This window comes from Onychomys torridus, chromosome 13, assembly GCF_903995425.1.
Source record: "Onychomys torridus chromosome 13, mOncTor1.1, whole genome shotgun sequence".
Classification (NCBI taxonomy): domain Eukaryota; kingdom Metazoa; phylum Chordata; class Mammalia; order Rodentia; family Cricetidae; genus Onychomys; species Onychomys torridus.
This window is the reverse complement of record NC_050455.1, coordinates 956,177-983,217: the sequence shown is the minus strand read 5'-3', so window position 1 is coordinate 983,217 and position 27,041 is coordinate 956,177. Positions and strand designations below refer to the sequence as shown.

At 38.3% G+C, this 27,041-nt stretch overlaps 1 protein-coding gene and 1 pseudogene across 3 annotated transcripts in view; one reads left to right on the top strand and one right to left on the bottom strand.

Annotated features, from left to right (window-relative positions):
• Window positions 1–27,041, top strand: part of Esco1 (establishment of sister chromatid cohesion N-acetyltransferase 1) — a 60,491-nt gene that overhangs the window by 27,970 nt on the left and 5,480 nt on the right. For 2 of the 3 annotated variants that reach the window (XM_036205003.1, XM_036205004.1), the window contains exons 5-11: window positions 229–340; window positions 2,878–2,941; window positions 5,895–6,009; window positions 8,225–8,356; window positions 20,322–20,411; window positions 23,472–23,615; window positions 26,098–26,285. In XM_036205003.1, the coding sequence (XP_036060896.1) occupies window positions 229–340; window positions 2,878–2,941; window positions 5,895–6,009; window positions 8,225–8,356; window positions 20,322–20,411; window positions 23,472–23,615; window positions 26,098–26,285 (845 nt within the window). Of the gene's footprint in view, window positions 1–228; window positions 341–2,877; window positions 2,942–5,894; window positions 6,010–8,224; window positions 8,357–19,654; window positions 19,779–20,321; window positions 20,412–23,471; window positions 23,616–26,097; window positions 26,286–27,041 lie in introns of those variants that run through there. The other variant, XM_036205005.1, reaches the window with a different exon arrangement.
• Window positions 14,771–15,188, bottom strand: LOC118594805 (annotated as a pseudogene).

Sequence of the window (27,041 nt, the reverse complement as noted above, 5' to 3'; positions counted from 1 at the left end):
TGGGATTAATGATCCAGTGAGCTGCTTTAAATTTAGCATGGGACTAATGATAATTGATGCTAAGATGGTAACTTGTTGGAATATCATGAATGAACTATAGACATATCTATGAGAATTGCTCCAGTTATAAAGTATTATCTTAAAAACATTTTTAGTAGGCAGAATTTGCTGAAAATGTATTAAAATAAGTCCCAGAGATTGACTTAAAAACATGGCATGTGTGTTCAGAATTTCAGTTTATGTTCAGCATCTGAGGTGGAGAATAGCTCATTAGAAGACACTGCTGCTGCTTCAGCTCTTCCTAATCAAGCCAAAATTGATGGAGACAGAAAGTTTCCAGGTAATACTTTGAATTTTACAGTGTTCAAATGCTGTATTTGTTACTGTTAGAGAAAATTTTCATGTGAAATAGGCCTATTGACTATTGTTATGTTTTGGGGTTTTTTGTGGTTTTTCAAGACAGGGTTTCTCTGTGTAACAGCCCTGGCTGTCCTAGAATCAATCCCCTTAGTAGATTGGGCTGGCCTTGAACTCACAGAGATCTGCCTGCCTCTGCTTCCTGAGTGCTGGGATTAAAGGCATGCACTACCATGCCCGGTTGTTATGTTTTTTGTTTTTTTTTTTAAATAGATTTACTTTACTTTGTGTATGCATATGTGTGTGTCCATTTAGTCCAGAAGAGAGCAACAGATCCCCTGTCCTGGAGTTATAGGTGGTTGAGAGACCATGCAGTATGGGTGCTGGGATTGGAACTTGTACCCTCTGTAAAAACAGCAAGTGCTCTTAGCCACTGAGTCATTTTTCTAGCCCTTTGGTATGGTGGGCTTTTTGTTTGTTTGTTTGTTTGGGTTTTTTTGTTTTGTTTTGTTTTGTTCTGTTGGCTTTTGTGAGACAGTTTCTCTGTATAGCTCACAGTCCTGGAACTTACTCTGAGGACCAGAATGGCCTCCAACTCAAGAGATCTACCTGCCTCTGTCTCCTTAGTGCTGGGATTAAAAGTGTGTACTGCCACCACCCTGCCTTCTTGGTTTGGTTTTTAAGTTTATGATTATCATTAATTCTTTTTTTTTTTAAGATTTATTTATTTATTCATTCATTCATTCATTCATTTATTTATTTATTTATCTATCTATCTATCTATTTATTTATTTATCTATCTATCTATTTATTTATTTATTTATTTATTTATTTATTTATTTATTTATTATGTATACAGTGTTCTGCCTACATGCATGCTTGCAGGCCAGAGGAGGGCACCAGATCTCATTACAGATGGTTGTGAGCCACCATGTGGTTGCTGGGAATTGAACTCAGGACCTCTGGGAAAACAGCCAGTGCTCTTAACCGCTGAGCCATCTCTCCAGCCCAGTTATCATTAATTCTTTCAGGGGAATTGCTTCTCTTGACTGTTTTGTAGCAGTACCTAAATACTATCTTTTGCCTGCCTACCAAAAATTCTTTTGTTTTGGTAGCTCCTATTTTGAATTCTCTAGAGAAGTGTCCCTTAATGAACTGCTTAAGTTGGGTGTAGAAACTTATCCTCAGATTTTACCTGCTGTTTGTGCTTTACCATTGTGGGTTTTCTCTTTAACCCTCAGTACTCAGGGTCTTTGAATTATGGGTTTATCTATGCTTCATGTTTTCCACTTACACTGTCTTACCTATTTTGTCTGTCTGTCTTCTTCTGAGACAGGGTTTCACTGTGTAGCCCTGGCTATCCTGGAACTTACTTTGTAGACCAGACTGGCCTCAAACTCAGAGATCCACCTGCCTCTGCTTCCGGGTGCTGGGATTAAAGGCGTGTGCCACCATCACCCACCTTAATTTACCTAATTTCAGCAATCATTAACAAATATTGAATAAAAAAAATTGGCTCAGTGCTTGCATGACTAAACTCTAAACAGAAATAAATGATTTTGTTTAAAGATTTTGTTTAAAACTTTTTTTAGAATCTTAACTATATAAATAATTAAATTCAATGAAGGCACTTTTTCAGTAAATGAGTTTCTTTTCCTGTTTGTATTACACACTGAGTGAAATCTAGGCACTCAGTCACAACTGTGAGTCCCTGACCTCAGTACCTTGCTCTAAGTACACTTTCTGTAGAGGACAGAATGCAGTTAGAGCTCTAGCTCCTCTGTTGCTTCATTTGACATAGGTGAGCAAACATCTATCCAGCAGTTCAGATAATATTAAAACTCACGAGGTTATAAGAATAAAGCCTTTGGGTGGGGCACACCTTTAATCCTAGCACTTGAGAAGCAGAAGCAGGCACATCTCTGAGTTCGAGGCCAGCCTGATCTACAGAGTGAGTTCCAGGATGGATAGCCAGGGATACACAGAGAAACGTCTTGAAAAAAAAACAAAACAAGCAAACACAATAGAGAGAAATCCTGAATCCTCCAGACCTCTTTGCAGCTCCTTAGTCTGATTTTGTATAGTACAGAGCTTTTCTGCCTCATTTGGAAAGGTAATTTCCAAAAGGGAGGTTCTAATTTTATTAGATGTTTATTTTAAAATTTATTGTGAGATTATAATTATATCATTTTTCCATTTGCTTTCGTTTCTCCAACCCTCCTATATTCCCCTCCACTCTCTTTTTCACATTCATGGCCTCATTTATTAAAATAACTTCAGGAGAGATGGCTCAACAGTTAAGAGCACTGGCTGCTCTTCTTAGAGGGTCCAAGTTCAATTCCCAGCACCCACATAGTGGCTCACAACTATCTGTAATTCCAGTCCCAGAGGATATGATGCCCTTTTCTGGCCTCTGAGGGCCTACACATACATGTAAGCATGAAATACTTACTCATACATGTAAAAACAAATCTTTAAAAACTGTTTACTATACAATCCATGTTCTTTATTAACTCACAGGCTCAGCTCCTAAGCAGCCTCATAGTGTACTCAGTAATGAAGCGTCTATCAACAGCAAGCCCAGGTAAGGCATCACTTTAAAACATTATACTTTATAGAGTTCTTAGAGACTTGTCGTAATAGCCAATGCTAGTAATCATCATTTACTTACATTTCTTGTTGAAATTTTTCCTTCTTTGTTGAAATTTTCCTTCTTTCTTCTCTTCCTCTTCCTCCTTCTTCTCTTTCTCTTCCTCCTCTTTTTTTTTTTTTTTTCTTTCCCCCAGAGTTTCTCTGTATCCCTGGTTGTCCTGAACTATTCTGTAGGCCAGACTGGCCTTGAACTCAGGAATCCTCCTTCCTCTGCATCCTGGGCGCTGGGATTAAAGGTGTGTGCTACCAACTGTCCTTGAACTTTTTCAATGCCTATTCACTTTAATAACCTTTTTAAAAACTTTGTTTGTTTTGGGTTTTGTTTTTTTCAAAACAGGGTTTCTCTGTGTAGTTTTGGTGTCTGTCCTGGATCTTGCTCTGTAGACCAGGCTGGCCTCATCCCCACTCCCCCCAGTGTTGGAATTAAAGATGTGCACCACCACCACCTGGCACTCTGAGCATATTTTTCTACCTTCCTACCTCATCTAAATTCTACATTTTGATTTCCTTGTGAGAGCTTTTCTTGGTCTCTTCAGCAGCTGTCTACTTAATAGACATTCTGCTGGTTTGTAGCTTTTTTCTATGAAACAACAAGAGTAACAGCGTATTCAGTGAAGGAAGGCATAGTATCTTTGCCCACTTGTGTGAGTATGTATGTGGGATAACTTCCCAGCTACAGAACTTAGTCTTTGTTTCCTCATTTCTTGTCACAATTGTTCTGGTTTAGGATGCAAGCAGTAGTGTTTTTCCTTTACTCTTTGAACTACTAGGTGTCATAGGTATGTAAGAGTGTGTTTTGGAAAGGTTCTCTCTTGAATGCCAATGGTAAGTCCATTTGACTTACTTGCCTGATCACCAAATAGCCTTTAGGACAAACTGAAGTGATGTAGGTGGCTAAAACTATTAAACCTAAGGCATTCAAACAATAGGAGACCCTGCAATTTTGTTTATTGATAATTAGTAGCTTTCTTTTTCTTTTGACTTAATTTTTTCCCCATGGTTTTTCAAGTTAGGGTTTGACTGTGCGGCCCTGGCTGTCCTGGAACTCACTTTGTAGACCAGGCTGGCCTTGAATTTATAGAGATCCACCTGCCTCTGCCTTCCAAGTGCTGGGATTAGAGTACACCCCCACCCCCTGGCTTTTGACTTAAAAGTGTGTAATTGACATGCTTATGAGATACACTGTGATCTTTCAATATAGGTATCTAATGTGTAACAGTTGAATAAAAGTAATTGTCAGTCATCACCTCAAATATATCATTCCTTTGTGTAGGAAACAGTGGCAGTCCTTTCATAACTATTTTGAAATACACAGTTGTCTCATGTGCTATGAATATTAGAAGTTATTTCTTCTTTTCAGCTGCGTCCTCCTCCCCACCTGTCAGTCTTCCTGTCTCCATCTTCAGACTTCTCTTTTCATAGCCTAGTTTTGGTGACTACTATTTCTACGAGGTTAACCTTTTAGCTTCCGTATGTGAGACCATACAATGTTTGCTTTTTTATTTACCCTTGATGAGTTCACGTAACATAATACCCTCCAGGAGTATCTGTTCTGCTGCAGATGCCAAGATTTCTTTTTTTCTCCCTCCATCCTCTTCTTGGTTTTGAACTTTTATTTTTATTTATGTTATTTTTTTGGTTTTTCGAGACAGGGTTTCTCTGTGTCTTTGCGCCTTTCCTGGATCTTGCTCTGTAGACCAGGCTGGCCTTGAACTCACAGAGATCTGCCTGGCTCTGCCTCCCGAGTGCTGGGATTAAAGGTGTGCGCCACCACCGCCCAGTGGTTTTGAACTTTTTTTTTTTTTGAGCTGAGGATTGAACCCAGGGCCTTGCATTGCTAGGCAAGCACTCTACTACTGAGCTAAATCCCTAACCCTGGTTTTTAACTTTTAATGAGAAGAAAAAAGACTATGGGGCTCAGAAATACTGTGCTCTGTGCACCATTGGAAGAGATCTGGGTCACACGTGGCATAACTAGTTAACAGATTGTATAGCCATGGATACAGACAGTCACAAAATGCCAGCATGGCTGCTAGCAAGGTTATTTTTGGGTTTCCTGGGTCACTTAGCAGCATTTTAGGGACCCCATGCCTGATGGGGGAAAATGACCAGACTCTGGGCACTGCAGTGTGCCCTCCAGTACATCCACTTCAAGCAGTATGGTCATAGCCCTCAGGTGGCTCTTTGGGTACCTAGGACAGGTTTGCTGTGCCTGCTGCCTGCACAAACACCACCCCTTTCACTTTGGGGATCATTGCTGCCACAAAGTCAGGGTTGATGAACTCCATGGGGTTGATGCAGACCTCTGGGGCCTACCCATGCAGTAAGAAGTCATGTGCCTATACCTGTACATAATACTCTGTTGTGTATTTATACCACATTTAATTTACAATCCATTGATAAGATATTTAAGTCAGTTTTATGCTTTGCCTAGTTTATTTGCTTTTTTTTTAACTATTTATTTTTATTTTTTGTGCATTAGTGTTTTGCCTGCTTATATGTCTGGGTGAGGGTGTTGGATTCCCTGGAACTGGAGTTACAGACATTTGAGAGCTGCCATGTGGGTGTTGGGAATTGAACCTGGGTCCTCTGGAAGAGCAGTCAGTGCTCTTAACCTCTGAACCATCTCTCCAGCCCCAGTTTATTTGATTTTTATAATTTTCTTTTTAAATTTGATACTGGGTGTTGAACCTAGCCTAGGGCCTTGTACATGTATTCTGTCATGGATTACATCTCCAAAGAAGAGCTCACTGATTTTTAAGAGGGTGTCTTTTTCCTCCTTACATTGAAATTTGTTGTATAGAAATGTGTTCTTGTCTTTAATGATTGACATTATACGGATGTATAATATTCAATAATTTCTTTTCTTTCTTTTTTTTTTTAAGGGCTATACCACCAAATCATTCTCAGCTGAAGTATAATTCTCATTTGGAGATAACAATTCCAAAGGCTTTGAAACTGAGAGACTCAGAGAAAGTGGACGAAAAACAGCTCGTCATAGTAAGTACACGGCTCAGCTATTGGTAAAGTGTTGTTGTAAATTAATTGTTTATATAAGGTCCTTTTTTTTAAATTCTGAGACAGTTCACCATGTAGCCTTGGCTGTTCTGGAATTTGCTCTATAGACCAGGTTTGCCTCAAACTCAGAGATCTGCCTGCCTCTGCCTCTTGAGCGCTGGGATTAAAGGAGTGTGCCACACCATCCAGTGCAAGGTTCTTAAAATACAAATTAATTTTTTTCTTGGTCATTGTATAGAAAGCATTCCTGGGGTTGGGGATTTAGCTCAGTGGTAGAGCGCTAAGGCCCTGGGTTTGATCCTCAGCTCAAAAAAAAAAAAAAAAGAAAGAAAGAAAAAGAAAGAAAGCATTCCTGGTATTATTATAATCCCTTCCCACAATAAATATTTCAGTTTCCTTGCTTCTGGTTTTATTCATAACAAATTATTACACTTAAAAAAAAATCTATTTCTTTTTGGTTTTTTTGAGGCAGGCCCTGGCTGTCCTGGAATTCACTCTGTAGACCAGGCTGGCTCCTGCCTCTGCCTTCGAGTGCTGGGATTAAAGGCATGCGCCATCACCATCTGGCTTTATTGCTTTCTTAGATGAGTAGCTTGATCACTACCTCCTCCCAGAAGTTTATTTAAATTTTAAAATGACGTGGAACTTAGTACAAATAATTATATTTGTGTAGCATGTCTATACAGTGCCAAACGATAGAAGAAAGTTGCCTGTCCATTGGTAGATGTATAATCACAAGGGTTAGTAAGGTCAGCCTTACAAAGAGAAATCCTTACACTCTGCAGCATGGATGAGCCTTGAGGACCACGTGTTGAGTGAAAGACAATGACCTTGGATTTTACTCATGGGAGGTGCCAAGAAAGGTTGGTGACTGCTAGAGATTTGGAGGGATGGGAGAATGGGAAGAGACTGTTTGGGTGTAGAGTTTAGTTTTGCAATGAAAAAAGTTTGAGATTGTTTGTATAACAGTGTTAATAAAAACAGATACTATTAGCCAGGTGGTGGTGGTATACACCTTTAAATTTAATCACAGCACTCAGGAGGGTAGAGGCAGGTGGATCTCTGAGTTTTGGGCCATCCTGGTCTATGAAGCTAGTTCCAGGACAGCCAGAGCTACACAGAGAAACTGTCTCAAAAAAACAAAACCAAAAAAAATTTAAGTTATATTTTAGTGTGTGTGTGTGTGTGTGTGTGTGTGTGTGTGTGTGTATGTGTGTGCATACATGTATGCATGTGCTTGAGCATGTACATACCTGTGCCATGGTGCCTCAGTGGTGGTCAGTAGACACATGTTGGGAATTGATTTTCTTTTTTTTTTTTTTTGGTTTTTCGAGACAGGGTTTCTCTGTGTAGCTTTGCGCCTTTCCTGGAACTTCTCTTCTTCTTCCACGTGGGTTCTAGGAGAGTCTGCAATACATTATTTTCTCTAGTTTGCAGTTACTTTAAATATGAAATGTAAATTAGCTTTCCTGTATAGATTATTTCTTATTTGGTGCCTTTGGACTAAGTTTATATTGATATATATTTTCTCAGTTCTTTTAAATGTAGTAAGCTCTTGAACAAGTCAACAGGTTATTAAAATGGAAAATTTGCTGGGCGGTGGTGGCACATGCCTGTAATCCCAGCACTCGGGAGGCAGAGGCAGGTGGATCTCTGTGAGTTCAAGGCCAGCTTGGTCTACAGAGCAAGTCCAGGACAGGCGCAAAGCTATAGAGAAACCCTGCCTCGAAAAAACAAAAAACAAAAAACAAAAAAAAAAAAAAAAGAAGAAAATTTTTATGTGTTGCATGTATGAGTGCCTGTGTGTGAAAGACAGTCTATAAAGGTGTTGTTGGTGTCTTCCCACCTTAGTTTTGAGGCAGGGTCTTTCACTGAACATGGAGCTCATCAACTCAGTGAGGCTGTGGCCAGGAAACTCCAGAGCTGGAGTTTGAGGCTTGTGCCAGTGCAGTAGCTTTTTTAGATAAAATTTTAATTTATTATAACTAAGAGAGAGAACTCATTGGTGTCCACGTGGAGGCCAGAGCACGGATTCACTACACACAGATTTTAGACTTTGTTACTTATTTTTTGTAAGAAATCTAAACGTTGCTCATAAATTAAGCAGTTCATGTTTCATGGTCACATTATAGAGGCTGTATTCAGAAATAGTTACTTTGGCAAGGAAGAAAACGTTTTGTTTATTTTTTATAAATAGGATGCAGGACACAAAAGATTTGGAGCAGTGTCCTGTAATGTCTGTGGAATGCTTTATACGGCTTCAAATCCAGAAGATGAAACCCAGCACCTGCTTTTCCACAACCAGTTTATAAGTGCTGTAAAGTATGTGGTAAGTAGACTTTGTGAATTAAAGCATACACTGCAGGTAATTACGTCAGGCTCCTAATGAAATGAATTGCCAAATTTAAGTTATTGAAATTTTTTTGTTCTTAGTGATCAATAATATACACAAAGCACACAGAGCATGCATAGATAGATACTGGCTTCCTTTAAAACAAAGTCAAATATAAAACGAGAGAATTTATCCCAACAAGTTGATATTGTGGGATTTTTAACTTAGTGTATTTTTTTCAGTGTAACTGGTTTTCAAAAAGTCTGTGTTAATTAGCTTGTGTATATAGTTCTTAAAATTTTCCTTTGATTTTAATAATTACTGTGGATAATCTATATTAAATATTCATGTTGCTTAGTGAAATCTATATTGTATATCTTGTCATAGGTGGTTTGGGGACTCTGCTATTATTAGAGTTTGTGAAGTTAAAGAATTCTAGCACATTTTAAAAGATGGAATAAAGTAAATATGGTTTAGTGTAAAAGGTATTTGAGTACAAAATAAATTTTATCGTAAGTGCATGTAAGGCATAATAGGTTTGTTTAATACTTGCTTCTGGAAAGAGCAAATTTGTTAGCAGTTTTGATCAATTTCAGATATTTGTAAAAGGATAATTTAGTATAATTGCTGTTTGCCTGTAACTGAAATGGATTCTTTTTATTCTACACGTTACCTTCTGTACTGTACACTGACATTAATGAGACCTCCAGGATATCTGAACTAAGCTCACGATTCATTTCATTAGGTACTAGATCACTTAAAGGTCTTGAGAGTCTCCTGTCTAAATTCACATACTTGGCTTTAGTTGAGTGGTTTATGTTCATTCCTTCATGGTCGAACAGTTTATCATTTCTCCAGTGTTACTGCTATTGTTACAGGCTAGGTGAGACCTTTTTTGGTTCCCTACTCTGCTTATCCTTGGTATTCCTTCCTTCCTTCTTTTTTTTTTTTTGGTTTTGGTTTTTTGAGACAGGGTTTGTCTATGTAGCTTTGCGCCTTCCCTGGAACTTGCTTTGTAGCCCAGGCTAGCCTCGAACTCAGAGAGATCTGCCTGGCTCTGCCTCCTGAGTGTTTGGATTAAAGGCATGTGCCACCACCACCCGGTGTCATTTAGTTTCTTAAAAGTATGAAAAATACTATATTTAAAAGGCTTAACTGTTCACTTTAGGAAAATTCTTGGTTTTTGAGGGGAACAGGAACAATTCATTCAAGAAATAGATGCTTGCTTTCTCAGGGTTCTGTTTAGGTTACGCAGTGCAGTCATCACCTGTACAGTCCCCAAGTGTCCTGCAAAGCTTCAGTGTACTGTTGTAACCTAGGAAAGATTGCCTCCTGGTTCCAGCCAATTGTTGTCACGCCTCCTCAGAAGAGCACAGGTAGTTATTGTTTCGTTTAGTTTGAGATGAGTTCAAGAGAAGGAATTCTATTTAGCAGTTCATGTCAGAGTCAATGTCCTTAACTTCTGCTGTTTTGAAATGTGGTGGTGGCACAGCCTTTAATCCCAGCACTCAAGAGACAGAGGCAGGTAGATCTCCGTGAGTTCAAGGCCAACCTGGGCTACAGAGTGAGTTCCAGGACAGTTAGGATACACAGAGAAACCCTGTCTGAAAAATAATAATAAAAAAATTAAAAAAAGAAAGAAATGTAGATCTACTTAGTTTGAAATAGAGACTATTTCAAAACATGGCATTATTATTTTATAGCATTTATAGAGAGGATTAAAAAAGGCCTTTCCATTCTACTTTGATCAGCTCTAGATTTGGGGTTGTGATATTAAAATAATTTGTTAGCCACGTATATACTGTGCTTGGTAGAGTACTTGACAGTCATTTTATGTTTTCTGTGTAGAAGGTCATGGAAGAGAAGTCGTTAAGTGCTTGGTTTAATTCATGCTAAATGGACAGTGTTCAGGGAGTGGAAATAAAAGTTCACTCTAGCTAAAACTATTTGACGTGAAATAGTGGCTTAGTGTGGTGACACATGTTTTGATGCCAGCTCTAGCTGGGCAGGAGGTATGAAGGGTCACTCCGGGTCTGAGGCCAGGCTAGTGCATCTGTGAGTTCTAGGCCACCCAGGGATATGCTCTGACATCTGGTCTGGAAAACACCAAAATAAACAAACGCAAATCAATAATTTCAAAAATCAGTTAATTAGAAACTTTTTTTGGGGGGGGTCTTATTTTTGAGTCAAGGTGTCTATATAGCCCTGGCTATTCCTGGAACTCTCTATGTAAACCAAGCTGACCTCAAACTCACAGAGATCCACCTGCCCTCTGCCTCCTGAGTGCTAGGATTAAAGGTGTATGTCACCATTCGTGGCCAGTTAGAAACATTATTAAAAAATAAATAATATCTTTTATGTATCTGGATGAAAAAGAATCTTTCTTTTTTTTTTTTTTTTTTTTTGAGCTGAGCATCAAACTCAGGGCCTGTGCTTGATAGGCAAGCGCTCTACCACTGAGCTAAATCCCCAACCCCAAAAAAAGAATCTCTTAAACACATAATAATCAAATACAACAAGAAACAGCTTATATCCATTTATTTAATGGCTTATTTATCCATTTATTCATTCACCCATTTGTTTGTTTGTTTGTTTATGACAGGATCTCACTATGCAGACCAGGCTGGCCTGGAACTCAAAGAGATATACCTGCCTTTGTCTCCTCAATGCTGGTATTAAAGGCATATGGGCCCGTGCCTGGCTAATATCCTATATTTTTAAAAGGTTTAACTAAAATTTAAATTATATAGTTAGGATAGAAATTGATGCTTACATATCCAATTTTCAGTTGATTAAAATATTTCCTTTCCTTAGCTCTGACATTCTTATGGTTTGTGGGTAGAGTACACAGGTAATTTCTTTCTCAATTCCTTCACTTTACCCTGTCTGCCTCATTGATACCATTTTAAGAGATGGGTTTTATCTGACATAATAGGAACTATGAGAAAGGAGCCTTTAGTGTCTCAGGGGAGAGACTCTGATTTGGACCTAGAAACTACTGTTTTCTTGGTGGACTAAGGTACAATACTTTAAAGTGTAAAGAGTAAGCAGGAAGAACCAGTAATAAATATGTTTTATAGTCTAGAAGTGGCCAGGACATACTTGTTAGAACAGTGGTCAGAAGAGAGACTTGTTTTTATTGGTGGGGAAGAGTTTTTAATTAAATAATTTATTTATTTATTGAGACAGGGTTTCTCTGGGTAGCTTTGCACCTTTCCTGGAACTCACCACCACCGCCCGGGTCATTTTTTCTTTTCTTTCTTTCTTTTTTTTTTTTAAGATTTATTAATGTATATAGTGTTCTATCTGCACATATCCCTGCAGGCCAGAAGAGGGCACCAGATCTCATTACAGATGGTTGTGACCCACCATGTCGTTGCTGGGAATTGAACTCAGGACCTCTAGAAGAGCTGAATTCCATGAATGATATTTTTTTGTTTTTCAAGATAGGATTTCTCTTTGTAACAGTTCTGGTTGTCCTGGAACTCACTTTGTAGACCAGGCTGACCTCGAACACTCAGAGGCCTTTGCCTCCCAAGTGCTGGGATTAAAAGTGCTTGCCACCACTGCCCAGCCATAAGTATTATTTTTTTTAAAATCCTATAGTGAAAATTTGGTGAAATATAGGGAGAGAGATGTTTCATTGTGGGGTGAGGGTCATAAATCAATAGGCTTAAGATATGCATTGTGCTGAATGAATATGGCATTGATAGATACAGGAATGGGGGTGGGGGCTGGCCACAAGAGGACTTGGGGCAAAGACTGACAGATTTCCAAGTGACTACAGAACTATGCTGCCCGGCATGGTAGCCAGTAAGCCACATGAAATTAAAGATGTTGAACCTCAATCACAGTTGCCAGTGCTTAGTCGGCTAGAAGTTTCCATGTTGGATACCTTAGATACAGAATGTTTTTTTCATCACAAAAATTCTCTTAGTGCCAATGATAGTTGAGAAGTACATATGACCCAGTGTATAATGCAGGGAAATCATGATCTAGTGAGACTTTCATTTTAATTTGAAACTTGAATACATATGAACTTCTTTGTACTTTGTGGTCACTATTTTTGAAAGATGACTAGGAAAAAGTAGAGAGTGGATGTTAGGTGAAGGAGAAGGAATAGAGCAGAAGTCAAGGGTTATTTTCCAATTTTATTTTTATTATTTTTAATTATGTGTATGTGTTGGTGTGCACACACGTGTGTGTGCCCTCTGAGACCTGAGGCATTGGATCTTCTGGAATTATGGGTGGTTGTGAACCACCCAGTATGGCTAGTGGGAACTGAACTTTGGTCCTCTGCAATAGCAGAGATTGCTCATACTCACTGAGCCATCCTCACCTCAGCAAAACAGAGATCTAAAGGGTTTGGGAATGAGAAAGGAATCTAGAACAAAGTAACAGTCTTAGTCAGAGTTACTATTGCTGTGATAAACACCATGACCAAAGCAACTTGGGGAGGAAAGGGTTTATTTTACTCACAGTTCCATGTAATAGCTCATAATCAAAAGCAGTGAGGGCAGAAACTCAAGCAGGGCTCATCATGGCTTGCTCAGTCTGTTTCCCTATAGAACCCAGAACCACCAGCTCAAGGATGGCTGCACCCACAATGGGCTAGGTCCTCCCCCATCAATCACTTATTCTTATTTTATTTTGATTTATTTATGATCTTATATATTGTATTTAATTTAATAATGTATTTAATAATACATTATTAAAATTATTTAATAATGATTTCTGTAACATCAGTCATTATTCAGATAATGCCCTACCGTGGATCATGTGGAAGCATTTTCTCAATTGATGTTCCTTTCCTTCAGGTAACTCTAGCTTATGTCACATAAAACTATCTGGTATAATTGACCCCTTGTCAGCTTGACACATAAACATATCACTGTTAAGCCATAACTTTTTCTTTCTTGTCATCCCCCAAATTATACATTAATAAAGATATCACAATATAAAACATTTTACTAACTTAAAAATTCCACAGCCTTACATATTCAAACACTTTAAAAGTTGTCTCTAAAAATATCCAGTCTCTTTTAAAATCTGAATTCTCTTCAAACCCCTAAATCTCCTTTCTTAAAAGATTAAATTCTCAACTCTATGCTTCTATAAAATAAAAAATAAATTAAATACTTTCTTATTTCAAGAGCAAGAACCAGGGCACAGTCACAATCTGAACAAAGCAAAGCTAAACTCTAGAAGTGTAAGTGACTCAATGTCTAGTATTTGAGGTTCACTCATGATCTCCTGGGCTCTTCTAAGGGGCTTGGGTCACTTATCCAGCTCTGCCCTCTACCACACACACACAGCCTTCTAGGCTCCGGCTGGCTCCACTGCACTGCTGCTGTCCTCGGTGGTCCTCCCATGCTCCTGGCATCTACAGAGTGCTGGGTCTCCTGTGTCTTGTGAGCTCTCACAGTAACAAGTTTCAGCTGCATGCCTTCAAAAGTAGTACCACCTGGGTGACTTTTAGACTACCAAGTTCAGCTGCCAGCTTGAGGTACGATCTTCGCCACCTCTAGAACATAGTTTCTCTGTGCTCTCATTAAATACTTCCAGAAGATTTCAGCTCAGTGATGCTTCTTAATCACTTCGAATTTCTCAGCTCCAGCTGACCAGCTTTGAGTGTCCCAGGAAAGCAATGGTATCTATTTAGTAGTCCTGGTATCTTGTTAATTACAGCTGATTCTTTAACTCCAGCTAACCAGAACCACAGAATCTTAATTCAAAATAACAAATGCCCCGATAGAGCCTTTAAACTTCCCTCTGAAACTTCACAAGCCAGGCCTCCATCTGTGCTCAACAGTCTTACCTTCCAAGCTCCTACAGAACAGCTCACCAAGCACTGAACACTCAATGGCTTTTTTTTTTTTTTTTTTTTTTTTTTTTTACAAAATTCCAAAGTTCTTTCATAATCCTTCCCCAAACAACACGGTCAGATCTGTCTCAGCAATACCCCACAACCTGGTACCAACTTGTCGTAGTTAGGGTTTTTTTTTTTTTTATGTATAATCAGCTATCATTTGGCTTTAAAGGGCTTATTGGGAAATGTTACCATTTATACTATTTTCTACAGAGAAAATATTTTACTGTTTAAAATAAGCCTGGACTTTTAAATTATAACCTGTTTTTATGTTAAAAAAAAAAAGTTAAAACCTTACTTTTTGATTAAACAGAAAAAGGGAAGTGTGTGGAAAGTCGTTCTGTATGCTGTGAATGTATGTTGCTCTGATGAGTTGATAAATAAAATGCTGATTGGCCAGTCAAAAAAATCTGTCAGGTTATTTATGAAAAATAATGTTTAGTCCCCAAGTCACTCTTTTGAGTGCCTTCACTCTTTCTCCATTTTAGGTCTCTCTCTTTCTCAATTTAAAATGATTTTATTGCTTGTATACACAAGAGAATTTATGCCACTATAGCAGAGGATTTGGATGACTCATATTTCCAATTGGTTGGGAGGACCTACTTAGTAAGGAGCCATCCGGTGAATTCTGTGCTCTATCAGAGTCAGGCAGAATTTGGCATCCTTATCCTTTCTGTTCCTCTCTAGATGCTTTGGAAGTGACCACTTTCTAAATCAGGAAGATCAGAGGCAAGGTCTTTGGACTTAAAGATTTTCAAGATTTTATTACTAGTCACAAAAAACAGACCTGTGCCACACCATGTGGGTCTTTATCACACCTGTTTGGGAGGGAGTCAAGCCTTTCTTGGACAGTTTGTAAATCTGTTCCTTATCATTGTGAGATGTCAGCATGAGGACCCTACATCGATAGGACAGGCAGGGCAGTGCTGACTGGGACAGGCCCCTCCTAGGAGCGTGCATGATGGTGGAGATCTGACAGCAAAGAGAGCCATTTTAGGTCTCTGTCTTTTTTTTTTTTTTTGACACTGGGTTTCTCTGTGTGGTCGTGGCTGTCCTGGACTAGCTCTGTAGACCAGGCTGGCTTTAAACTCAGAGTTCCACCTGCCTCTGCCTCCTGAGTTCTGAGATTAAAAATGTGTACCACCACTGCCTGGCCATTTTAGGTCTCTTAACTACTATTCTGACTAGATCAGTTTTGTGTTTGCTTTAAAGTTATTTATTTGTTTTTATTTTATGTGTATGAGTGTTTTGTCTGTGTGTGTTATGTACCATATGCATTGGATCTTCACAAACTGGAGTTACACATATCTATGAAGCAGCATACAGGTTCTGGGAATTTATCCTGAGTCCTCTGCAAGAGCTCTTAGCTACTGAGCCAACTCTCCAGCCCTACTTTCTTTCCCAAATAAGTGATATTTGAGTAAATCCTTGGATATGTGTGTGTCTGTGTGTGTCTGTGTGTGTGTCTGTGTGTGTGTGTGTGTGTCTGTGTGTGTACATGTTGCACATGCATACAAGCACATGTGTTCATGTGCTCATGGAGACTAAAGGTTAATGTGTCAGGCTTCTTGAACCTTGATAGCATTCCACCTTTTTTTTTTTTTTAAATCTCTCACTGTACCTGAAGCTCACTGATTGGCTAGACTAGCTAGCTTCCTGGCAGATTCCAGGGATCCTCCTATCTCTGGTGTTAGGATTACAGGTGCATACCACCATGCCTGACTTCTGAGTGCCTCATGCTTATGGCCACACTGTACCCACCCAGCAAGGCAGCCTCTTTGTGGCATGGCTGGCAGGGCACTTGTAGCAGCCTTCCTCCCTCTGCCTCCTGAGTGAGAGAGGGTCTTGGTGTGTGTGATGTGAACTTCTAGGAGGTGTGATGGCGCCATGCCTAGCTAAAGTTGATTTGTATTTTCCAGGATAAGTTTAATAAGTTTAATCACTTCTGTTGTTTTTGTATCTCATTTTCTGTCTATTTCTGACTTGCTCTTCTGCCTGCACTTCCTCCACTCCACAGAGAGTAATGAACTCCATCTGTCACTCACCCACTTTCAACCATTATGAATGTGGACAGTCTTCTTTGATTAACTGTCTCCATTATTTTGTGATCAACTCTGGCATCAGATTAAATACTGTAGTAGATATTTCCTGTGTCAAAGATTATCCTTTGTAAACAAAAATCGTTTAATGAGTATAACCAAGCCTTTAAAAAGCAATCCTTTAACATGGAGCATTCATTCTTGATTCAGAGCTTCATAAACATCTATTTAAGACTCATATAGTGCATTGATGGATATGCATCTCAGTGTCTCTTAATCTGAAAGTTTTTCTTTTTCTTTTCTTCTCATGGCAATATTTGTTGATGATTTTTACTTGAGCTGTTTGTTACTTTTATTTCCCAGGTATTTTCTCCAATATGTGTTCTTGTTCAATCTCTTAGGAAAGTGTTTGGTATAAACTTTTTAATTGAGGTACAGTTTATATGTATAATTAATTATACATATCATGTATTTGGATGCATTATTTATTTATTGAGGCAAGGTTTCTCCAGGACTGACTGACTGTCCTAGAACTCACTCTGTAGACCAGGCTGGCCTCAAACTCAGAGATCTGCCTCCCAAGTGCTGTGATTAAAGTATGCACCGCTATGCCTGGCATCAATGAACTTTTATAGTTTTTATTGACATGTCTATCACTCAGTGTTTTGTTTTGTTTTTTAATCAGATTTTTAAAAACGGAACTAATGTCTGCTCTTTAGACATTTAAGCAACTAGAATAAGGAAAAATTAATCATTAGCTGTTCTAGAAATCCAAACTAAACCAGGTGGTGGTGGTGCACACCTTTAATCCCAGCACTCGGGAGGCAGAGGCAGATGATACTCCCCAAAAAGAAGATAGAAAAAAAGAAAAATATAAATGTGACTGGGTTAGTGTGTGCCTTTGATGCTAGCTTGGGAGCGAGAGACAGATCTCTGAGTTTGAGACCAGCGTGGTCTACATATCAAGACACTGTCTCAAAACAAAAATAAAAGGAAATATAAAATGTTTTATATCATCTATATGGCTAGGTTAAGAAAATTTAGGTTTTGCAGAATACTTCTTGGTAGCAGAAGGTTATATGTAATATGCCTAGGCTAAAAGTAAGAAGTATAAACACTCTACGCTGGAATTGATACATCTTCAAAATGTTGTGGCTTCTCTAAATTGCACATCCTTCACCTGTTTTCTTTTCAACCATAGACAAATTTCAACTCTTACAAATTGTCAATGATACTGGTGAAGTATTAACTGTAATTGAGTCACATAAATGTTTTGAGTACCCTTTTTTTTGGTGTTTTTCGAGACAGGGTTTCTCTGTGTAGCTTCGTACCTTTCCTGGAACTCACTGTGTAGACCAGGTTGGCCTCAAACTTACAGAGATCCTCCTGCCTCTGCCTCCCGAGTGCTGGGATTAAAGGTGTGCGCCACCACCGCCCCGCTGTTTCGAGTACTTTAGTTAACGTGGTTATTTTATCTTTGTTCATGATTGTATTTATTGTACTTTGGGGACCTTTCATTGACATTGGTTTTATTTGGACGTCAGTATGAAGAGAGAATGGAAGTTCCTGAGATACCGAGTGGCTGCTCTGGGTTATCATTTGTCTTTAATATAGTCTTGGTGACAGCCATTTTCTAGATTGTTTGGATTAGGAGACAGTTCCAGAGTTTTGTAGTGCTTTGCTCAAAGTTAACAAATTAGTATATCTATTAGTTCTCAAGAACCCAAACTTAGGCTGGATAGATGGCCCTAGTCTACAATTCACATGGCCGCTCACAGCCATCCATAATTACAGTTTAGAGAATGTAACACCCTCTTCTGATCTCTGAGGGCACAAGACGCACCAAGTATGAGCAATACACTTATACACATAAAATAAAAACAAACCTTTCTTAAAAAAGAACCTAAACTTTCACTACAGAGCTTTTAGAAAGTTTCCACTGAGTTATGCCCTCCTGAAGATCAGTGAAATCTAAAGAGTAGTAATTTTGTCTTTTCACAGTGCCTTCTTGTATGCAAAAGCTTATTGTGGTACATGACAAAACAATAATATTTAAAATAAAAATTAACTAATTGTAATGGTTTTCATACAAACATGTACATTTCAGGTTATTTCATGAGAAAATTTTATACTGAAATGTTATTAAAACAAAATAATGTCTGGTGTGAGATATAATTGTACCAGATTTTTAATTAATTAATTAATTATTTTTTTGAGACAGGGTTTCTCCATGTAGTTTTTGTGCTTGTCCTGGATCTCGCTCTGGAGTCCAGGCTGGCCTTGAACTCACAGAGATCCTCCTGCCTCTGCCTCCTGAGTGCTGGGATTAAAGGCGAGTGTACCACCACCGCCCAGCCATTTATAACTTTGTATAGTTTGAAATTATTTAAATCTTTAGTTCTTTATTTATGGTTTTATTTCCTCTTTTCACACTCTATGGTTTGATTTAAAAAAAAAAAAAAAGACCAAAAAAAAAAAAGACAAAAAAACCCAGTAATTTCCCTTTTTACTTTGTAGAAATGGATTGGCTTCAAAGGTTTTCTAAAAAGTAATGTTAATGTAAATTTCTTTTTTTAAAAGGGGTATTGAATCTCTTATGTCTTTAAAAATTGTTCACCTTATATTCAAATATGTGGTTTTGATTGAGCTTTTTATTCTGATTTCTTAATCTTTAAAAAATCAAACTTATTCATTTTACTTTATATGTATGAATGTCTTGCATGTATGTATGTATGCATGTGCACCATGTGCTTGCCTGTTCTTTCTCCTAACACTGGTTACAGATGGTTGTGAGCCATTATAGGTGCTGGGGATCGAATCTGTGTCTTCTGCAAGAACAACAAGTACTCTTAACTGCTGAGCCATTTCTCCAGCCTGATTTCTTAATCTTGAGATGATTTTCCCATCCCTAGTTCATTTCAATCACTTGAATTTTACTTGTCCGTGAATACTTATTTTTAAGCAGATTTTGAATTTTAAATATTTTTGTTCTATGATCTTATGTATGCTGGTCTTTATTACTAGAAAGTTTTGTCTCCAACTAAGATCCTGCTCCCATTTCATTAAAAAAACAAAAACAAAACAAAAAGATAACTTAGAAAACCAGTTTCCATCCTTTCAGACTTACCATAGCTGTTTTTTTTTCTTTTATTGAGCTTTTATATTTTTAGAAGCAATCCTAGAAAAGAATTTTTCCCTAAGTATAATGACAAATTGCTTTTAAAAAGACCTTTTTACATAAAATTGGTTGGGTAAGACAAATGGAACAACTAGTTAAAGTTCATTCCTTCTGTACTTTTGAACTTCAGAGTTCCTAGTTTTAACCTGGTTCAGTCCCATCTTATAGATTTAAGTGGCTTTTGTTTTGTTTTGTTTTTTTTCATGCAGGTTCTGCTCATTAACCACCACGAGTGTGGATCTGAAGAAGAGTTTATTTCCTCTCTTTTTTTGAGTATGTCTAACTTCAGATACACACAACGTAGCCTCTCCTTCCCTATTAGATTCTTAGAAGGTAGTTATATTTTTTATAGTCTCCTTCTTGTGGCTTTGATAGTTGTGAACAATAAGAGTAAAAGCTGTTCTTTCCTTCTGGGATACTGCATGCAAATCAGTTCATCTGGAACCTCCTGGAGGTCTTTGGCATGCTAGACATAAATATGAGTGTTTATTGTGGAGGAAACCATGTTCCAGAGAAATCTAAGAGTTGAGTTCTTTTGTCCAGAGTCTGGGAAAGTTACCCTTTCTCTTCTGGGACCCATTGACTTTAAGGGGCTTGATTGTTTTTGGTGTGTGATTTGCAAGATTTGTTAAGATGGGAAATGATAAATTAGAACTTTGTGGTATGACTTCTCTCTGAACAAGCCCTAGAAATTTGCTTGCATTCAATCTTGTAAATTTAACAGCAGATGATTGATCACATCTTATTAGTCAAGCATTAATGAATCTGTATTTTTTTTTATGTTTGCAACTTTTAGACAAGTAGATGTACTTTTTGTTTTGTCTTATACATGAACAAATAAAGTATGATACATAAAATGCATTCTTTTATATCTAGGGCTGGAAAAAAGAAAGAATTCTGGCTGAATATCCTGATGGTAAGATAATAATGGTCCTTCCTGAAGACCCAAAGTATGCCCTGAAAAAGGTAAATTTTCAGTGACATTTCATACAGAAAACTTAAGGTTACGAAAAGAATACATATGGGTTGGGGATTTAGCTCAGTGGTAGAGTACTCGCCTAGCAAGCGCAAGGCCCTGGGTTCGATCCCCAGCTCAAAAAAAGAAAGAAAAGAAAAGAATACGTTGCAGGCACATTAAACACCAATTCTGAAAACAAGAAATACGAATTTAAGGAGCATAACCTGGGCTGGAGAGATGGCTCAGACGTTAAGAGCACTGGCTGCTCTTTAAAAGGTTCTGAGTTCAGTTCCCAACAACCACATGGTGGCTCACAACCATCTATAATGAGATCTGGTGCCCTCTTCTGGCCTGCAGGCAGATATGCAGGCGGAACATTGTATACATAATAAATAAATCTTTAAAAAAAAAAAAAAAAAAGAATATAACCCAGCTGGGCAGTGGTGGTGCACGCCTTTAATCTCAGCATTTGGGAGGTAGAGACAGGCAGATTGTGTGATTTCGAGGCCATCCTGGTCTACAGAGTGAGATCCAGGAAAGGCACAAAACTACACAGAGAAACCCTGTCTCGAAAAACCAAAAAAAACAGAAGTGAAGTAGACTGAATACCAATCCAGTGAGTGATTACATGAAAGGCATAATTATGCCTTAAATAATCATTGAGTTTACTTTAATGAGAGATGAGTTAAATAATGAAGCATGGCATTGTTTTTTCTTACAAAGTATTTTGAAAGGGACCATGGCATCAATAATGTGCGAATCTCTGATTTCAGTCACCCTTAATTCAAAAAGGAAAAAAAATTAATTACATTTATAAATAATAGACTTAGTATGTGTTTCTTGTCTTCTAGATTACTTTTCTTTTTTTCACAGAAAGTACTTCATGTGGGTATGAGTTTAGTTACTTATCTAAAAACTAGTTACATTCTAGTGTGTGTCTAAACTAACTAGAGCCACAAGGGAATTAATTTACCTGCTATATTTTCCTTAGATTTACAATTGGACATTTTTAAGTTTAGGGCTATATCACCCAATAAGGAAGGAGGCTAAGAAAACACCTATTATTTGAAAATGTAGCTAATGTCTTACTTGATGTAAGAAGTTTATTCTGTTGCTCTGTATGTATGTCTTTAGATCACTTATCCAGTAAAACAGTTGCAGACACCAGCTTAGCCCTCAGTGACACTCGGTTTGTCTCATATTTAAAACATTGATCTTTGCACAAAGACAATGCTTGTGGAGTCATGAAAATTCAAATATGTAAAATTTTCCAATTGTCATTCAGAAACATACAGTAGGAAGTTTGCTTATATGACAGCCAGACTGCTTACTAAGAATTGTCTTAATGACTACTAATTTCTTCAGTTTAGCTTTTCCAGGGAAAGTCTACAATTATATTACTAGTTAGTAACCCATAGTAGCCTTAAAATTAAAATAGAAGTAATTGTGAACAACCTACCTCTAGGAACTGATTACGATGCTCATAAAATACCAGAAATTAGCCGGGTCGGTGTTAGTACATGCCTTTAATCCTAGCACCAGGGAGACAGAGGCAGGTGGATCTCTGTGAGTTCAAGGCCAGCCTGGGCTACAGAGTGAGTTCCAGGAAAGGCGCAAAGCTACACAGAGAAACCCTGTCTCAAAGAAAAAACAAACAAACAAATCAGAAATTATGAGTTTTCTTTCCTTCCTTCCTCCCTCCCTTTTTTTTTTTTTTTTTTGTTGTTGTTTTGTTTTGTTTTGTTTTGTTTTTCGAGACAGTTTCTCCGTGTAGTTTTGGTGCCTGTCCTGGATCTTGTTCTGTAGAACAGGCTGGCCTCGAACTCACAGATCTGCCTAGGTCTGCCTCCTCAGCACTGGGATTAAAGGTGTGTGCCACTGCCCCCTGACTAAGGGATGCACTACACAGTGTGTATAAGAGAAGCAAGAGTATGAAACCACTCAAGAGGTCATTTGCATTTTAGATTTAGTGACCTGAATGGTCATTAGATGGGACATTTGCAACTTGTGTTTTATGTGTGTGTGTGTGTGTGTGTGTGTGTGTGTGTGTGTGTGTGTAAGTAACACCCCCCCCCCCCCCACCCCCCCACCCCCGTCCCTTGTCCCCAAGGCAGGGCCTCACTGTGCAGCCCATCTGGCCTAGAACTTCTATTTAAATTAGATCAGACCAGCAGAAATTTGCCTGCCTCTGCCTTGCAAGTGCTAGGATTAAAAGGATATGCTACTACCCTGGCAATTTATAGTCTTTTAACTGGAGAGAGAATTAGTGTGCAGGTCCCTGTAGAGTTGTGATTTTTCAATTCCTAACAAGAGCTTGAGCTTGGAAGAAGTGTTTTGGTGTCATGTTAATGTTGAGGGTTCAGACCTCTGCTCCATGATTTTATAGATGTTTAATGTTTGACATAAAAAAATTGTCACTTGAGTTTGTTTTTTCTCCATACAAAATGAAGAAATGCAATACTTCAAGGGATATTGGATTGAAATGGTTACAGTTCTTGGTTTGACTCACTTTTTAGATTAATTGCTAGATAGTGAATGTGAATTTCTTCTGTCCTATTAATTTTACTGCTGTGAGTTCTAACTAAGCCTTCAGGCGAAAAGTGTGCTGGCTAAGTTTCAATATGTTCTAATCATTTCAAACACATGGTGCTCTTACTGAGGAAGTCTTCATGTTCTTACATGGTTAGTGCTGGCTGGCACTCACTCTCTCTTCTTGTTTCCTAGACTCCTGGGTTTGGTAACACCCTCTATTCCTTCCCCTTTCTTGCAAATTTGCTTCTAGTGATTAAAAAAGAGTTAACCATCATTACAGACACTGAAATCACACCTGTGATTTCCGTATTCCGGAAGCTGAGGGAGAAGAATGGCTACTAGTTCAAGGTCAGCCTAGGCTACATATTGAACACCAGCCAGCCAGAGGTACATAGCAAAATAGCAAGACTGTCTCAAAACCCAAAAACTCCTTAGAGAGTTCATGTTAGGAATAATATATTCAGCTTATTGAATGTATTTTACCTATATACAGTGTTTTCTTTGTTTAAAAAATGGTATTGTTCTTTACTTGGCAGGTTGATGAAATTAGAGAGATGGTTGACAATGATTTGGGTTTCCAACAGGCTCCATTAATGTGCTATTCCAGAACTAAAACACTTCTCTTTATTTCTAATGACAAGAAAGTAGTTGGCTGCCTAATTGCAGAACATATCCAGTGGGTAAGTGACTTATAGTTTGCTTATAGTTTGATATCTAAATTAGCTTATTACTATGTGATCTTAAATAATACCCTAATAAATCTATCTACAATTTAGGTAAGGGTATAAATTCAAGAATTATATGTAATCTGCACTATAATAAAGTTGTAACTTTTCTTCTTTTGAGAGACATAGTCTCTCCATGTACTACAGCTTGGCCTGGAATTCACTATTTAGCTCAGTCTGTCCTCAAACTTGGAATCCTCCTGAGTGCTATGATTATAGTTGTACACCACCATACTCAGGTGGGAATTAATCTGTCCTTTCTTCCTTTCTTCTTTCCTTCCCTCCCTGTCTTCCTCCCTCCCTCCTTTGCTTCCTCCCAGTGTCTCAGTATGTAACCCTAGTTAGCCTAAATTCAGAGATCCACCAGCTCTCAGTCTCCTGAGTGCTGGAATTAAAGGTGTGCACTACCATGCTTGGCAAGAATTAGTTTTTCAACTCAGTCAGACAAAGGTACAGAATTAAGAGCATGTTTTGGAGGTTTGTGCTATGTACTAATCTCTCTCTCATTGATCCTCCTAGCACTTGAGCTAAAGGAGGCGAGGCAAGATATAGTTGACAAAGACTGGCTTTGTTGTTGTTTCCCTACAAAAGTAGGACCTTCCATAGTCCTACCTGGAAGTTGCTCAGTAGCTGAGGTTGTTGTCTGCCACCAACCCCTAAGTGCTGGGATGATAGTTGTATGCCAGCATGGCCTGCTTTTATAAAAAACTTTTTTGAGACAGGGGCTCACTATGTAGCCTTGGGTAGCCTAGAACTCACTATGTAGACCAGACTGGCCTCAGACTCAGAGAGAGCGTCATTGGTGCTGAGATTGGTAGCATGTGCTACCTACCATGCTTGGCTGTTTTGTAAGTACAATCCTATTGTGACCCTGCCACCCTCGTTTGTCCTCTCTCCTTTCTATTTCTTTTGGTTTTGCAAGACAGGGTTTCTTTGTGTGACAGCTCTCGGAACTCACTCTGTAGACCATGCTGGCCTCGAACTCATTACAAAGGCAGAGAAAGCAGTTACTGAGGTGCCTGAAATACTGTCTGTGCCTTTTGCAGAAAGTTTGTCTCCCTGAATAGGTCTCTTCTTTTTTAGTTAGGCTCTAAGTGAGCTCTGGGTTTGTGTTTCGTCAGTGATGTGTTCACTAGAGGGTTTTACATGTCCCTGAAGACCAGCCTAAGAGAGCACAATCTTCTGGACCAGCCCGTCTCATTGGAGTGCAACCTGGAATCTTGTCTATTTCCGCCAAGTTCTTGCTCATGAATCTAGTTGTACATTGTGCCTAAGTACTGTTCTGTTGATGTCTTTACCACATAATAACATCCAAATAAATGTATACTTTATTATAATAATTAAAAAAAATTATGTGTATGAGTATTTTCCTTCATGTGTGTCTGTGTATCATGTATGTGCCTGGTGTCCACATAGGCCAGAAGAGGGCATAAATCCCCCGGAACTGATGTTACAGACAGATTCGAACTGCCATGTGGAGGAGCAGCTGCTCACTGTTCTTAACCACTGAGCCATCTCTCCAGCCCCCATTGTAGTAACTTTTAATAAAGTATCAAGGGTTGAGGATTTAGCTCAGTGGTAGATCACTTGCCTAGCAAGCACAAGGCCCTGAGTTCGATCCTCAGCTCAAAAAAAAAAAAAAAAAATCAAAACAAGGCTGTGATTGAGTTTAATATGTTAAGCTAGATGTCTTACAAATTCAATTTGAAATTATACTTCCAGAAATCTTCTTGTGCTAACAAAATTGATTTTAAATAGCTGATGGTTTTGAATCATAAATTTAGTATAGAGTAGTTCATAGACGTTTTTTATAGTGATACGGAGTCAATTTTGCAAACTACATTTTAAAATCATTATTCTGCCTAATTCCAGAAATGACTAGAGACATAGTTCATAAGAAAGCTATGTGACACTCACTTTTTTTTTTTTAAACAAAAATTCTTTTTAAAGATTAATTTTTGTGTGTGCAGGTAGGTTTTTTTTTTTTTTTTTTTTTTTTTTTTTTTTTTTTTGTTCTTTTTGTTTGGAGACAAAGTCTCACCTTGTAACAACTCTGGCTGGCCTGGAACTCACAGAGATTTGCCTGCCTCTGCATCCCTAGTGCTGGGATTAAAGGCGTGCACCGCCACTGCCTTTGTTGAAAATGTACTATTGCTGCTTAGAATTCAGATGGTAGAGAAAAAACACCTTCCGTACCTGTTGTGTTCACTTTTGATGGCAAAATGCTTTGTTTTCCTTGTTTAATCTCTTAAAATGATTAATGATAGATATGCTTAATTATCTGATCTTACAATGACTGAGTCCAAATGGCAGTAGATCAGATGGGTCAGAGGTCTGCTAGTTAGTTAAGCAGCCAGACAATGCAGTCAACACCTAAACAAGCTTTATACTAGCCAACTGCCACCTTTATCTCCTTTCCCATTATTGACATTTCTAGGGCTATCGAGTTATAGAAGAGAAACTTCCAGTTATCAGGTCAGAAGAAGAAAAAGTCCGATTTGAAAGGCAAAAAGCCTGGTGCTGCTCAACATTGCCAGAGCCTGCAATATGTGGGATCAGTCGGATATGGGTGTTCAGCATGATGAGGCGGAAGAAAATAGCTTCTCGTATGATTGAATGCCTAAGGTAACAGATGTAATTCTTGAAGTCATTTGCAGTAGTTTTGAGTTTTATTATAAAGATTGGTACTTAATCATAACATATAACTTTTATCTGTATTATAAATTTTGTATAAATATACTAGATCTGTAAGTCTTTTGTTTAATCTGAAGAGGAAAACTGTTTGGTAATAGACAAAACATTATTAAACCTCTTTGGTTTTAGTTATTTAAAACTGTGACATTAGGCCAATTTAACAGACATAGTTCAACCTATGTTCACTATTAGAGATTTTTAAACAAAACCAAAGAAATGTGGACAATGTTTTGGGAAATCAGCTTTTTGAGAGAAAATTGTATTAGGAATATTATTTTTGGGCCAACGTCATGGCTCTACAGGTAAAGGTGCTGACTGAAAAATGCCTGAGGACCTGAGTTCAATCCCCCAGACCACAGAAAGGCTGAGGAGAGAACCAATTCTACTGAGTTGTCTGACCTCCATACAAGCCATACCATGAACATTCACACACACACAGGCATACACTAATAATAAATGTTTAAAAGTTTTTACGTATTACTTTTTTTTTTTTTTTTTTTTTTTTTTTTTTTTTAGTTTTTCGAGACAGGGTTTCTCTGTGTAGCTTTGCACCTTTCCTGGAGCTCACTTGGTAGCCCAGGCTGGTCTCGAACTCACAGAGATCCACCTGGCTCTGCCTCCCGAGTGCTGGGATTACAGGTGTGCACCACCACCGCCCGGCCACGTATTACTTTTATATTCTCTTTA